This window comes from Xenopus tropicalis, chromosome 8 (assembly GCF_000004195.4).
Source record: "Xenopus tropicalis strain Nigerian chromosome 8, UCB_Xtro_10.0, whole genome shotgun sequence".
NCBI lineage: Eukaryota > Metazoa > Chordata > Amphibia > Anura > Pipidae > Xenopus > Xenopus tropicalis.
Genome location: NC_030684.2, coordinates 82,624,048 through 82,637,909, shown reverse-complemented (window position 1 = coordinate 82,637,909; position 13,862 = coordinate 82,624,048). Strand labels below are relative to the sequence as shown.

Here is a 13,862-nt window from a genome sequence, read left to right as displayed (position 1 = left end):
ACCCCTTGCTTTACTCTTAGCAACTTTTCAATGGGTCTTAAAGTGTTTTAGTTACTTCCCTTCTGCCTTTCCTGCAGCACAGCCAAATGGGGTGGATTCTCAGCCTGCTTTTCCAGCCTCTAGGCTTAAAAAGTTTATTGATGTGCATGCACACAGTGCAGACACACAGACTAGATTTTGTTATAGAACTGCATACATGAGCAGCTTTTCTCTGAAATTCGATCTGGGTGCCTGCACTTGGGCCGATGCAAATGGCTGCATTTATCCATGGACAGAGTATCTGCCCCATGTGGCAGTGCCCTAACATGCTGTCTGGCTGATATGGGGTTACTGACCCCAGCAACCAAAAATAAACTACTGCTCTTTGAGGCAAAAATTCAATTGTTATTACACTAATTCAGCTCCTGGTGCTGCTCAATACTCTACTGACATGGCAGCCATGCCAACAAGGACCACTGATGCTAAACTATATTTTTATGGGGAAAAATCCAGCACCAAGACATTTACAATGCACCTTGATATGTTACATTAGTGCAAAACTACCAGTATTTGTATATCTTGCCAATATCAAGATGGCAAAGTAAAGGAAAAATTCTGCTCTTGTAAACATTAAAATTAATGATAAGCAAGAAAGGAAAGACACAGTCCTCTTTTCAGGGTCATACAAAACAGGTTAAACCAGGGGAGGAGTGAACAGATGGACTTGATAGCAGACCTAAACACCACCACTTTATTCTCTATTAAAAACAGAGGCTTGAGAATTAATGTGTCCTGCTGGTAATCTAAGAAAGCAGGAAACATTTTTTTTTAGTATAAGTAGGGGAACATAATGTATGGTTTAAAAAAAAAAAAAAAAAAAAAACTTTTTAAAAGGCAAGATTTTGGATCCCCTTAACATTAGTATTTTTTAAAAAATTTTAAGTTTTACTACATCCTCAACTTTGACTTTTGTTCAGATCTGACTGGCAGGCAAAACACTCCAGCTAAATTAAAGAAACATGCCCTATAAATCATGGACTCTTGCACCACGCCTGCTGCTAAATTTAAGCAATAGTTGTACACCAAAAATATCATAGAAGCTGTAGGTTGTCAAAGCTTGAAGAAAACGTCAAAGTATTTGTTTATTCTGTATCAAATGAAATTGTACAAGCAGCCATACCTAGCATACATGGACTGATTCTTGAGTTGGTTAGAGTCATTCACATATTTTCTACATGTTGTTCAATACGAAAATACAAAAATGAAATAAAATGGACGCTCATATTTAGATAAAATGGGCAGCTTTGCACTACTTGCCAATCTCAGGATGTTAGCTGAGCTTATACAAATATCTCTGCCGTGATCACGTAATGATGCCACCAAGCTCTGCTCAATGCACAAAACTTGCTAACATTTCATGCCCTCTCTCTCTCGCTTTCTCTCTCTGACTGCCATTCTGGTACTGTGCCTTCTTTACAGTGCTACTAACATTCTCTTTTCTAGAGATGCCACCGAAGTCTCCTTTTTCTAAACCAACTGTCTTAAATGTGACTCTCACTCTTATTTAAGATAATGGGTGAACATATGCTGATAAAGATGCATATGGGATAAAGATGCTTTTTCTAACACTTGGAACCACTGCATCTTTTGTTGGTCTACTTTTTTTGGTAGAGAGTGGTGTTGGGCAGACAAAAGGAATACCACTGCCAATACTATACCTTAAAATAAGCTAAAAAATGAAATGTTACAAATTAATTTCTTTGACTGACAGGTCCATTTTATCTCCTTTTCCAACCTCTGTCAAAGAATCCTGAAGTCTCTGCCAGTCTTGAGGGTGGTTACTACTTATTGCTGTGGCATAAAGCTGCACCTGTTTGTGCAGCTTCTCCAACTGGATTTGAGTAGCCTGGTTGTGCCGTGCCAGTTCCTTTGTCTTCATGGCAATGTTCAGCAAGCCAGAGCGGTGCAAAACATCCAGGGTATTCTGAAAGCGCCGTGATTTGTTCTGTTGATCTGCACTGAGAAGGTTCTGCGTTGTATCCAAAGAAGCAACTTTGGAACCCTTCTCATATGAATTAATGTTCGGAGTTGTCATTAGCATGTCCAGCTCTTTGTTCTTGGTAGAGAGAGCACTTTCTTTCACATTTTGGTCAAGGAGGCCTTCTTGTATTCCTGTATCTAACAAGGCAGTGGCATCCATCCCTTTGCGACTCCCACTGTGGCCCTTAGAACACTGCCTCTTTGCCTGGTTATGAGGCCTCTCATCTGGTCCCCTCTTTCTGGAACAGGGAAGGGATATATTGGAGGGATGGTGTGATGGATGTGGTGCAATCTTTGTGTAGGATTTTAAGATGGGCAGGTACTTGGCATCCTTTGTACAGGTAGATGGCTTGGCAGAAGACACAGTCTGGGGAAAAAAGAGGATCTGTGGAGAAGTCTGAAGCAGTTGAAAGGAAGGGTGGACAGCCCAGGAGCTGGCATTAGGCTCAGGGCCGGACCCCTGAGAAAAATAAGAAAAATGATCAGCTTAAAACAAGGCCTTGTGATTACTTTGTTTTTCTGTAGTTTTTTTTTGTCAGTCTCTAAATGACCGTGTACGGTCACCTGGGAAACAATTGTGACCATTTACATGTGCCCTCTCCATCAACTGTGCGGAAACAGCTGGATTCAAATTGTTTATTGCACCATAAGCAAATGGTCAAATACTCAGGATGCTGCACTAACTCTCACTGACAGGAGAATTAATCCGCGCAATGGCTACAGAACTACTGATTTAGATGTACATACAATGGTTGGCATACAAAACATCCTAGTGTTCCTAACTTCCAAATCTCCAAAATACTCTAACAATGAGTAGAATTAAAGAGTTTCGATTCTCTGCAATTCCAAATGTAATGTAATAGTTAGAATAATCTCCATTAAAAAGGACAAGGAAAGCCCCAGTGATGGTTTTAAAGAGTTGATTCTCTCTGCAGAAAATGACCCCGGGCTGGGGCACATTTTATTAAGGAAAGCCACACTGCCACCCAACAGTGACTACAGATGTCCTGGCCTTTTCAGTGAGTTTATTCTACATGCTATTATATTTTAAGCAGAATAGGACATATATAAGCATATATAGGGCTGTTCTATACATCAATATTTTATACTTTATTGATTCATAAGGCAGAAACACAAAACCACACAGTAATTTTAAAAGACCAAGCAAACAAGATGGTACATAATGAAAATTAGCACTGTAACACAATTAATCACCACTATCCCTTGACTGAACTAACACAGCACAAACATGTTGAACACACAAGAGCATGCTGTATCATGTACCTATTTTTTTAGCTCTTTTCAGAGATACTAATTATGTTTGCTATTGAGAGTACAAGGAAGTCAAATGTGCATGCTGAACAAACAGCCATATATAACCTACTATTTCTGCCCTTTATTTGCAAGACTAAATTATTAGACTAAGTCAACTGCAGTAAAGGTCAGCATGGCTTATCATATTCATAAAAGAAATAGGACTACATGGACATTTCCTTTGTGGAAACTGATATTCCATTCACCGGTTTGGTCTTTGTAGACCTATGCACATCATTTACTCTTGGCTTTTTAAAAAATGCAAGTGACTGTGGGTTCATCTATAATAGTATGTGAATGGTCTAAGTGGCTCTATATCTTTGTGTTCATTTGATGTGATTTGTTTTCCTCTCTATATTCGACAGCTGGCACAATCCTGGCCCAATATGGTATGCAAAGAAAAGCCTCACAGGGATGTAATGTGATTGGCAAAATACAAGCAGCTTGATACTTGGCAAGAAATGGAATTGTGCTCAGCAAATGACAGAGCACTGGGTGATGCTGAAAATGAGCTGAGCAGGGATTATAATAAACTACTGCCAAATAAATCACTTCAACATGCACATATCCTTGTGGGTGAAGAGACTTCCAGTGGCTTAATGAAGAACTGTTGCTACTGCAATTCAATAAACTTCAGTGGGTGCTTAATAAACCTGTCTCACAATCAGGTTTTCTACATTGTTTCTTACACTTATTTATATTAAATGGTTTGTGAGTTCTTCAACATAGTTTTTTTTCATTGCTAATACAATAATAACTCAAAAATTAGAAAAATAAATAAAAAAAGTATCCACAATTCCCATTAAAAGCAATCAAATCTCACAATATATTTGTAAGTAATGTAATGTAAATAACGGATGTCCTTAACGAATAAAGCTCTGAATAACAGGAAGACTCCATAATAAAATAATTTAAATTTTTAAACAGATTACCGTTTCTCTGTAATTATAAATCAGTACCTTGTATTTGAACTCAACTAAGATATAATTAATCCTTATTGAATGCAAAACAATTCTGTTGGGTTTATTTGATATTTAAATTATTTCTTAGCAAACTTAAGGCATGAATATCCAAATTACAGAAAGACCCCTTTTCCATAAAAACCCAGGTCCCAAGCATTCTGGAAACAAGTCCTGTACTTGTATAAGCTTCATCATAATGAAATAAGAGACTTTCTAAAGATAATAAATTAAAAATACAGACCTATTTCTGAAACAAGTTACTCTTCGCCATCAACCTGTCAGCATCTGTCTCTCTTTATGCAGGAGTTGGATGTTGATTTTGACAATTTATTTTTTGTGGGGGTTCCCTATCATTGTAGATTAAATAAAGCTAACACAAATGATTTCAGCATAAACACAATCTAACAAAATAACCGACTTGGGCACATATCCTGCATTTAAAGAGAAATGATTTCTGGTGATTTCAAAAGAGTGAATTTTAAAACATCTTCCAGGCAAAAGGAGCCCCCCAAAGACCTAACTGCCAATCAAACTCTGACTCCAACTCCTGCATAACCAGATAATGAAGAGAGACTGATGATCACGGGAGGAGATAGTGAAGAGTAACTTGATTATTTCAGGTCAAAATTTTTAATTATATTTAGAAAGTTTCTTATTTCAGCATGATGAAGTTTAGAAATTACATTTTCATAACAGTGTCACTTTAATGGTGAACTACCAGTTTAAAAGGGTCAGATCTGATCTGTAGACAAAGATAAAGTTCATAATAGCATTCACTTTGATGTAGATATAAATAATTGGAGAAATTTAGTTTGTATTTTTCTTTTATAATATGCTGCAGTATAATTGGTTAGGAAAAAAAACAAAAGCAGTTAGAGTCAGAATGCTCTCTAACATTCCAGCTGTGGTAACAACATATAAATGACAGCAGCAGCTACCAGTCTCCATGTATAACATAAAAACAAAGTTAAAACAATAAAACTCTCTCCGGTTTTCCAAATGTCCATGAAAGGTAAAATAACACCATCTTAAACCATGCCACACACACTGCCCTGAAGAAAAATACAGACCGCAAGCTGCAAAAAGAGAAACATAACTTGCAATCTGTATTACTAATAAAAATAAGGGAGCAGAACATAAACCTAGGCTTCTGTCACTGGTCAGTCTCCTTGTCATTGCTCTGTTTGGCACTTGGATCTTGCATAGTAATGCTCCAGGACCACACTAATAACATTCTGCCAAATAAACATCAACCAATATTGCCACCATTGGGCATCATACTGAGAGGAAGGCCCTTATTTGGAGATAATGGGGTGGTAGATCAAGTAGGAGACCCCCAAACAATACTTCTACTTTGAAAAATAAAAGGTTATAGTGACTAACATGAACACAATATAAAGAAACGCTACGTGCATAAAAGAAGAACAGTCACTGTATCTGCAAGCAAAAGTAGTTTAACTTTATAAATAGTTAGAAGAATATAAAGATACTTAAAGAATATGCCAATAAGTGCTGTTCAAACTCTGATCAGTAAGAGGAAATCAGGGAGGCAGAGCAAGAAAGATTTTAGACACAACTGCCAGGAATATTTGTTGGGATGCAAAGAAAAACCCATAAGCAACTTCTACTGAAATACAGGCTTTTCTGAAACCAAGTGGTGTGGATTTTAGCACGCACATTAAAGGGATTCTGTCATTTTTGTGGTGTACTTTTATTTCTAAATTACACTGTTTACATAGCAAATAATTCACTCTACCATTTCAAATTTTATTCTTAAACCAACAACTGTATTTTTTTTAGCTGTAATATTGGTGTGTAGGCAGCCATCTCAGTGCAATGTGCCTGAGTCTGAGCTTTCAGAAGGCGCCAGCGCTACACATTAGAACTGCTTTCAGATAACCTATTGATTTTAGTACGACGGTCCAGGTAACTTTTAGGTGCTATTTTTCCAGAATCAAGACCAAGCTTTTCTGCTTCCACGTCATCAAAAAAGAACTGGATTACACTGCCTAGCACAAAGCAAACAGTCTCTAACATGCTCTACCTGATCAACAAGCAGGTTTTTCAAGACGACCAATGAATGTGGTTGCGATGGAGTTTTGCCTGAGGGGCTCCATGCTAAATTGCAGCGTGATGTAGTTGGACCCTCTTCTGAATCAGTCTGCTCAACAGAGCTTAGGCACTCTGATGCAACATCTGGAGAATAAAGAAAACACACTTTAAAACAAATAAAGATGACACAGAATAAATTACCTCACAACAGCAGCTATGAATCTTGCTATAGGCCAGCTCTAAGGAAGCCACAGTGCTAGCATAATTTCTTCACTTACCTGATTCTATTCTGTAAAAAAAAATGCACACCACACACATATGCAAGAATGTATATTCTTAAATTGCAAGCTTTTCAATATAACAGAAACAAGTAAACAATGCATTTTAAAGTACACGGTGTGGGACACCTGGTTAAATGCACAATCTGGATAAACTCACCAGGCTCGCTAAAGCTCTGTATACTTTCTTCCTTTCTCTCTTTCCTTTAAACTGTTATTGTTGTTGTTAAAATGTTAAAACTCTAAATAAAAACTTATATAAAAAAAAATAAGTACCAACAGCCTTTGATGTGAAGTGCATTTTTATATTATATTTTTATTTATAAGTGCACAGTAATGCAAGTGTAGATTTAAGTCTGCCCTGTGGGCCTGTACCAATGGGAGCATGCATGACAACAGGAGGGAAAAAATGGTCTTTATTTATATATATTATATATATATATATATATAAATATATATATATATATAAGCATTCAGAAATAGATTATTACTTTACTGACATAAATTCACAAATTCACCCCATGGCAAACAGCTAAGAAAAAACAAGAGGTTAGGGATAATTATGAATGACAGGCATTTTAAGCGGCTGAACAGGTGCTGGGGTCTGCAGAGAAGCAAAATGCCTGCATTTTTAGGGTTTTCTTTCATCCAAATCCAGTACATACTTGAAGCACTACATGTAATGAAAGTAATTTTGAACAGAAAAAGGAATCCTGTATTTTCTTGTTCTACATATACTCCACCAACAGAATCCTGCAAACAGATTTTTTTTACATTTAATTTTAAAATTTATCGTGGGGCTAGAATTTTTAGTTTCCCAGGTGCCTTCAGCTGTGTGCTCTAATAAACTTTAGTTCACTTTACTGCTGAGCTGCAAGTTCCCCTACCCCCCCCCCCCCCCCCCCCCCCAGGAGCCTATCAGAAGAACAATCAAAAGGTAGCCAGATAACAGCTCCCTGACACCAGTATTACTAAAAATGCTCCCATGCCCCACATAGTGGCAGATATGAGAATAGCACTAAATAGTAATAGTCTGGCTGCCTATACACCAATAATACAACTTAAAAAATGCATTTATTGGTTCAAGAATACAATTTTAAAAGGTAGAATGTATTATTTTGCAATGTACACAGTGTAATTTAGTAATAAAAACTGCTCAATAAAAATCATTACAGAATCCCTTTAATCTTCATGGTTATAGGAGGGCAAAGTAAAGGCATAATAATCTCTTCCGAATGCAGTAAAAAAATCATGTTTGTATTATGCAACAGCCATGGCAATATAAAGTGCTGTAATGCACTGATGATATGTTGGCTTTATAACATCAAAGGATAGATTTAAAAAAAGAAAAAAACATAATATTGTTTGGATTTACTATGTAATTATTTTTTGACTAAGCTGCTTACAAACACCATGGCAAGAAAAGCTGCAAAGCCTTTTTTTTTTATGAAGTTCTACTTGGCAGTGCTTTATTAAATCATTCAAAATGACTTTTTAATTTTTGAGGTAAATGAATTAAAACTAGGCATATTTACACTTATGAAGTATCCCATAGCAACCAATCAGAAACTTCCTTTTATTATAAAACCTGTTTCAAGCTTACATACAATTACAATTTTTTTAAACAAATTAACGTTTTTGTTATGTGTTTTAATAATGATGTGTGGGCAGACATTTTATTTTATTATGCATGATCATGTCCTTGTAGAAACAGCCAGAACAGCCTCATGCAAGTCCTTTCAAACAGCTACTGCCTAAGCTGATCAATTCTTATCACCCTGTTTAAGCACAAAGCATTTCCTCCTATTTCCTCCTTTTAGGGCTCTGGCACACGGGGAGACTAGTCGCCCGCGACGAATCTCCCTTGTTGCGGGCGAATAATCACCCCGAAATGCCATCCCACTGGCGAGAATGTAAATTGCCAGTGGGATGGCATACGCGGCGCCGCGATTTCCCAGAAATCGTAGAAGAGTCCTCTCTAGGCATCTTCCGCGATTTCAGGGAAATCGCAGTGCCGTGTATGCCATCCCACTGGTGATTTCCATTCTCACCGGCGGGATGGCAATTTGGGGGAGATTAGTCTTCCCGTGTGCCAGAGCCCTTATGTGTGCCAGAGCCCTTATTCTCACATGCTATCACGCTATTCCCACATTGATGCCTTTTTAGCAATGCAGGTAATTTATGAGCTAATTTATAAGATAATTCTGACCTGTAGGTTGCTGAAACCAACTCCAGCCTTCAAGTAACTTTCTTTTTTTAAGGGAAAGGGGCAAGGTTGCATAAGAAGCCCACTCTGTACTAGGAACCTTAGGCTAGCTTCCCCCTTTCCTTCGCAATAAGGGCATTTGCAGTATTTAGAGGCAAGTATCTAGTGTTGGGCAGGGTAAGGATTTTTTTTCATATAGGCACTCGACTGCTCCCCTTAGAGCTACCCATTGCCTTTTACTGCATATAATGTATTTGGGAATAAAGTTACTATTATTTAATGTTTTTGGGTGTGAGCAACATTTGCATCTCACTGTATGATGTATTTTGGATGTGGGGATATAGCTTTTACAAGTTTCTCTACTAATAATTACAAGTACAGGTATAGGATCCCTTATCCGGAAACCCATTATCCAGAAAGTTCTGAATTACGGAAAGGCCATCTCCCATAGACTCCATTATAAGCAAATAATTCTAATTTTTAAAAATGATTTCCTTTTTTTCTATAATAATAATAATAATAATAATAATAATAAAACAGTAGCTTGTACTTGATCCCAACTAAGATATAATTAATCCTTATTGAAGGCACAACAATCCTATTGGGATTTATTAATGTTTTAATAATTTTTTGGTGGATTTAAGTTATGGAGATCCAAATTACGGAAAGACCCCTTATCCGGAAAACCCCAGGTCCAGAGCATTCTGGATAACAGGTCCCATACCTGTATATGTATGGCCTTTACTGTACAAGCTGACTCAAGGATTCTGAAGCTAATAGTATATAGGATGGTTCTACAGCATATTTTAGCTGGCAGAAAAATGTCTGAAACATGTACATGTCACTTCCTCTGAACATAATTTAAGACAGTTCTCACCACAATAACCTGTATTAGAGCATTTTAAATAGAAGGGTGGCAACTGGTTACTTCTCCCCCCAATTCAATATAATCAGTTACCTCATACCCAGGCCAGTGCTCTTCTTTGAAAAATGCACCAGTCCAGGGACCTATTCTAGTGAGCACTGCTTTATACTGTTTCCCTGTTATCTCCACAGGTCCCATAGATTTTGTGCATGAGCAGTAGAGAGTCTGACTTTTGAAATTTAAAGGACCAGTTACATCAAAAAAGAAAGTGTTTTATACAGATTTAAATATAATGCAGTTACTCTACATTTAGAAAAAACTGCTATTTACTGTACTTTTATATAGATAAGCAGCTGTGTAACCATGGGCACAGCCATTCAATTTGAACAGAGCAATAGGGCACATGTTAACATAGCAGATAACAGTTAAGCTCTGTAGTAATACAATGATTTAAGTTTAGGATGATGTCGCCCGCAATAATTCTCTGCTATCAATGGCAACTAACCACTCTAAAATGTATTTCCACTGGCGCTTATAGAAATTGCTGGTGGAAAGGCCTTTATTGCTTCGGTTATTCAAAGTTGTGTGAATTTCCTCCTGTAGGCAGCTTTGTGTGACTTTGAAAAACCGTAGCGATTCGAAGGCCATTCCATTGGCGATTTCTATTGTTGCAGGTGTAAAGGCATTTTGGAGCAATTAGTCACCCACAATAGCAGAGTTCTATTGCGAGCGACTAACATGATCTGTGGGACATCAGCCTTAAGAAGAAGGAAAGGTACAGTCACTGAAGGGTGCCAAAACCCCAGTGATTGTAATCACTTACCTTATAGTTGCAAGAGAGCAATCCTCTTCCTTCTCCGGTGTTTGAGCTGCTTGTGCATGTGCAGTAGAGTGAAAAGCTGAACTTTAACAAAAAAAACTGGCTTTGTCGCTGTACTGCGCATGCGTTGGTCCCGGGATCACAGAGAAAGACAGGAGGAAGAGGATCACTCGTTGCAGCTACCCCGGGTGGTGCAGTTTTCTCCAAACAGGAGCACCAACCTGGGGTATAAGGTAAGTGATTACAATCACTGGGGAGTGCCTAACATTTTGGCAACCCCAGATGATTTTACCTTTCCTTCTCCTTTAAGGGAAAACTACACCCTGAACAATGCAGGTCTCAGCTCATACGTAAATCCTGGCTTTAGCTGAATAAACTGTTTTTATAAAAACAAACTTTTTATTAGTACTTACTAGTACTTAGTTTTTAAGTACTAGGGGCCGTCCCTGGGATCATATCATTCACGGTGCACACAAGCAAACCAATGGCACACATACATGTTAGGTCATTTCAGCCAATTAATGGACAAAGTTCTGTCTTTTTGCTCTCACACTTCTTCCTGTTACAGCTGCATTATTTCTGGCCATGTGATCTCTAAGGGTGCACACAGACCATCACAAAACGGTGGCTCAAGAGAAAAGGGAAATATTTACCGAAACATATTCCACTTTTACAGGATTAAAGGAATAGGCCACTTAATAAATCTGTTGATTAAATATTTATTCCAGGGGTATAACTTTCCTTTAAGCTAATGGAACACCAGACTGTTTCATAGGAGGAGAAAAAGTCAATCTGCTCCCATCCTCTTTTTACTGTAAGTTGACAGGCATAGAGCAGATTTTGGTGCAAATTGAATACTGTTTGGTTTTGTGCTAAAATCTTGTCTGTGTGCACACAGACAGATGCAGTGCCCGTCAGTGCATTGACAACAAAGAATAGATCCTCCTGGACTGCGATATTTTCACATGGAAGAAGTCGTAGGCCCTTGCTTCCAATACTTTTTGCAAGGTAATGACAACTGTTACTAATTTCCATTAGTGCTATGACCCACTGCAGGTTTTGTTCTGCTATGTCACCACTCTTGACACTCAAAAGTCCATGCTGTTAAGCAAACAAAAGCAGTTGTGCTGCCATTGCTTAAAGAGACATTATGGAACACTGAACTGAGCCTTCCAACTGAAGACATGCAATTTTTACAGACTACATCGACTCGTTGGTGCAGTCCCTGATCCGACTGTGCCTATTCCAGCTGTTTAAATTCAAATTAGCCCGATATCGACCATCTGTAGGTGGGCATATTGGGAGAAGATCCGATCGCTTGGTGACCTCGCCAAACGAGAGGATCTTGTGTGTATGGCCAACTTCACATTTGACAATGTAATCTTTAGCAGGACAAAGACTTGAACAACCAATGTATTTAATACAAACACACCCAATATATACACTGAGGAATGTTTTGGATAAAGTCAAAACTCCATACCTGAGTAGCCAGAGTCCTTGTCAGATTCTATAATAGTTTGTGTCTTCCTGGGCTCTGATCTCTGACCATCCCCATGACCTGACCTAATCTGAAATCTTTCTTGTCCAGCTGCATATTTCTGATTCTTCTCCATATCTTCTCAGAGCCTTTTAGAAAAGCCTTACAGATGATGATCGGAAAAAAAAACAACAAAATTTAAGATTTGGGTTACATGAGAGCTCCTTAAAGCTAGGAAAGTAAAGAACTAAAGTCAGATACATTCCATTATATGCTTACACTGTCAACAGGGAGTGTACTGAGATATGTAGAACATGTATACCTCCCCACCCAATACTGACCAATTGGTGTAGTCTGGCCCAGTGCATAACTGAAACTATTTATCCTTTTAAGTACAGTAGCCACCCACTAATTCTGATCAACTCTGGGGTTTTCAAACTGCAGTATCCTTTACCTAGATTGGATGCAATTACAAACTTAAAACCCCCAACAAATTATGACATAGGTCTCTAAATCTAATACTTTCATATTTCATTATATATGTACTTTTGTGCAGAAGACACACTGAGCTACTAGTAGCAGCTACTTTTTGGCGGCTACTAAACTCCAGAAAATACCTTGCCATTGACAATACTGAGAATTGCCTTTGCTAAAATACATGTAGAGACAGTTATCAGTAAATGATCAGCATTGTCTATTTTAGTAGCCATGACAAGTAGCTGCTACTAGTAGCTCAGTGTGTCTTCGCCCTTAAGGGCAGTGGCACACGGGGAGATTACGATTTCCTGATGGTGCCTCTCAAGGAAACTTCGGGCAACTTCGGGAAATCGTAGCGACACTTATGCCATCCCACCGGCGATTTACAATCTTGTCAGTGGGACGGCATTGCGGGACTAGTCGCCTGCGGTAACGCATATTTGTTGCGGGGCGACTAATCTCCCCGTGTGTCACTACCCTAAGGCCTTAACGTCAAACCTTCAAGTTCAAGTACCCACAGATATCTGATCAGTGTTAGGACTATAAAGCCCCATACACAGGACCAGAACTGCCTGTTCAGCATAAGAAAAAGACAGATCATTACATTATTGAATAACTAACATGGTAGGAATAAACAGACCCAGATCTGCTCTCCTGATTACTGTCCAAGGGACTAAATCAGTTTTACTTATGACTTTAAATGCAACTAGACAGACAAGGAAATCTGTCATCCACCCCAAACACTTGGGCAGTTGTTGTCCAATTTGGTTAGCATAAATGATCTGCCCACCTGTAGCCACTATGCACCCAAACAGTGGCACCCAAACAGTGGCAGCCACCAGGCTGATGACAGCAAATGATGTTATAATGGGTAACAGAATACATACAACCAACAGGAAACTGCTTAACAAAACAGACCTCAGTGTGAATAGTTATAATAAATGATGACCCCATATCAAGTTTGCTAGCGAATTCACACCTAGAAACCCCTTCATTCATGCCATTCGTCCCGAATCTTGTCACCCCCTCCCCCATTCAGGTTAACTTCACTCTTTGCCTAGGTCAAACAGCCAGATGATCCTACCGCCCAGCAGTCCCGCTCCTTGCGGGACAGGGCCGATTTTCATGAGACAGTCCCGGTTTTCATAACGCAAGCCTAGTCCCGGATAGCCCAGGGCTTAGTCACATTCTCGCGAGGTGAGACTGTGACGTCATGACTACAGAGTATATAAGCGCGGTGACACTGCCAGTCACTGCCTGTTAGAATGGGGCTAGAGTTGAGTGATGGGGACTTAGCGCTACTCACAGCTCCTACTTTTGTCTGGGAAAGGGATGTTTTTGAGTGGTGGTTTCCAGTATTTCACAGGCCTCCAGACCAAAATTAAATGATTA

At 38.7% G+C, this 13,862-nt stretch overlaps 1 protein-coding gene across 3 annotated transcripts; it reads right to left on the bottom strand.

Annotated features, from left to right (window-relative positions):
* Nucleotides 1–1,091: 1,091 nt before the first annotated feature.
* Nucleotides 1,092–13,638, bottom strand: cipc (CLOCK-interacting pacemaker). Of its 3 annotated transcripts, none has more exons than XM_012968047.3 (4): nt 13,450–13,548; nt 11,997–12,155; nt 6,340–6,491; nt 1,092–2,479 (listed from the first exon to the last, which is right to left on the bottom strand). In XM_012968047.3, the coding sequence occupies exons 2-4, from the start codon at nt 12,127–12,129 to the stop codon at nt 1,724–1,726; spliced, it is 1,041 nt and encodes a 346-aa protein (XP_012823501.2). In that variant the 5' UTR covers nt 12,130–12,155; nt 13,450–13,548; the 3' UTR covers nt 1,092–1,723.
* Nucleotides 13,639–13,862: the final 224 nt, after the last annotated feature.

Coding starts and splice junctions, on each gene's coding strand:
- cipc (XM_012968047.3), bottom strand. CDS start 12,129: ATGGAGAAGAATCAGAAATATGCAGCTGGACAAGAAAGATTTCAGATT. Junction 6,492..11,996: donor CAAGGACTCTGGCTACTCAG/GTATGGAGTTTT, acceptor TTTATTCTCCAG/ATGTTGCATCAGAGTGCCTA. Junction 2,480..6,339: donor AAAACCTGCTTGTTGATCAG/GTAGAGCATGTT, acceptor TATTTTTCTCAG/GGGTCCGGCCCTGAGCCTAA.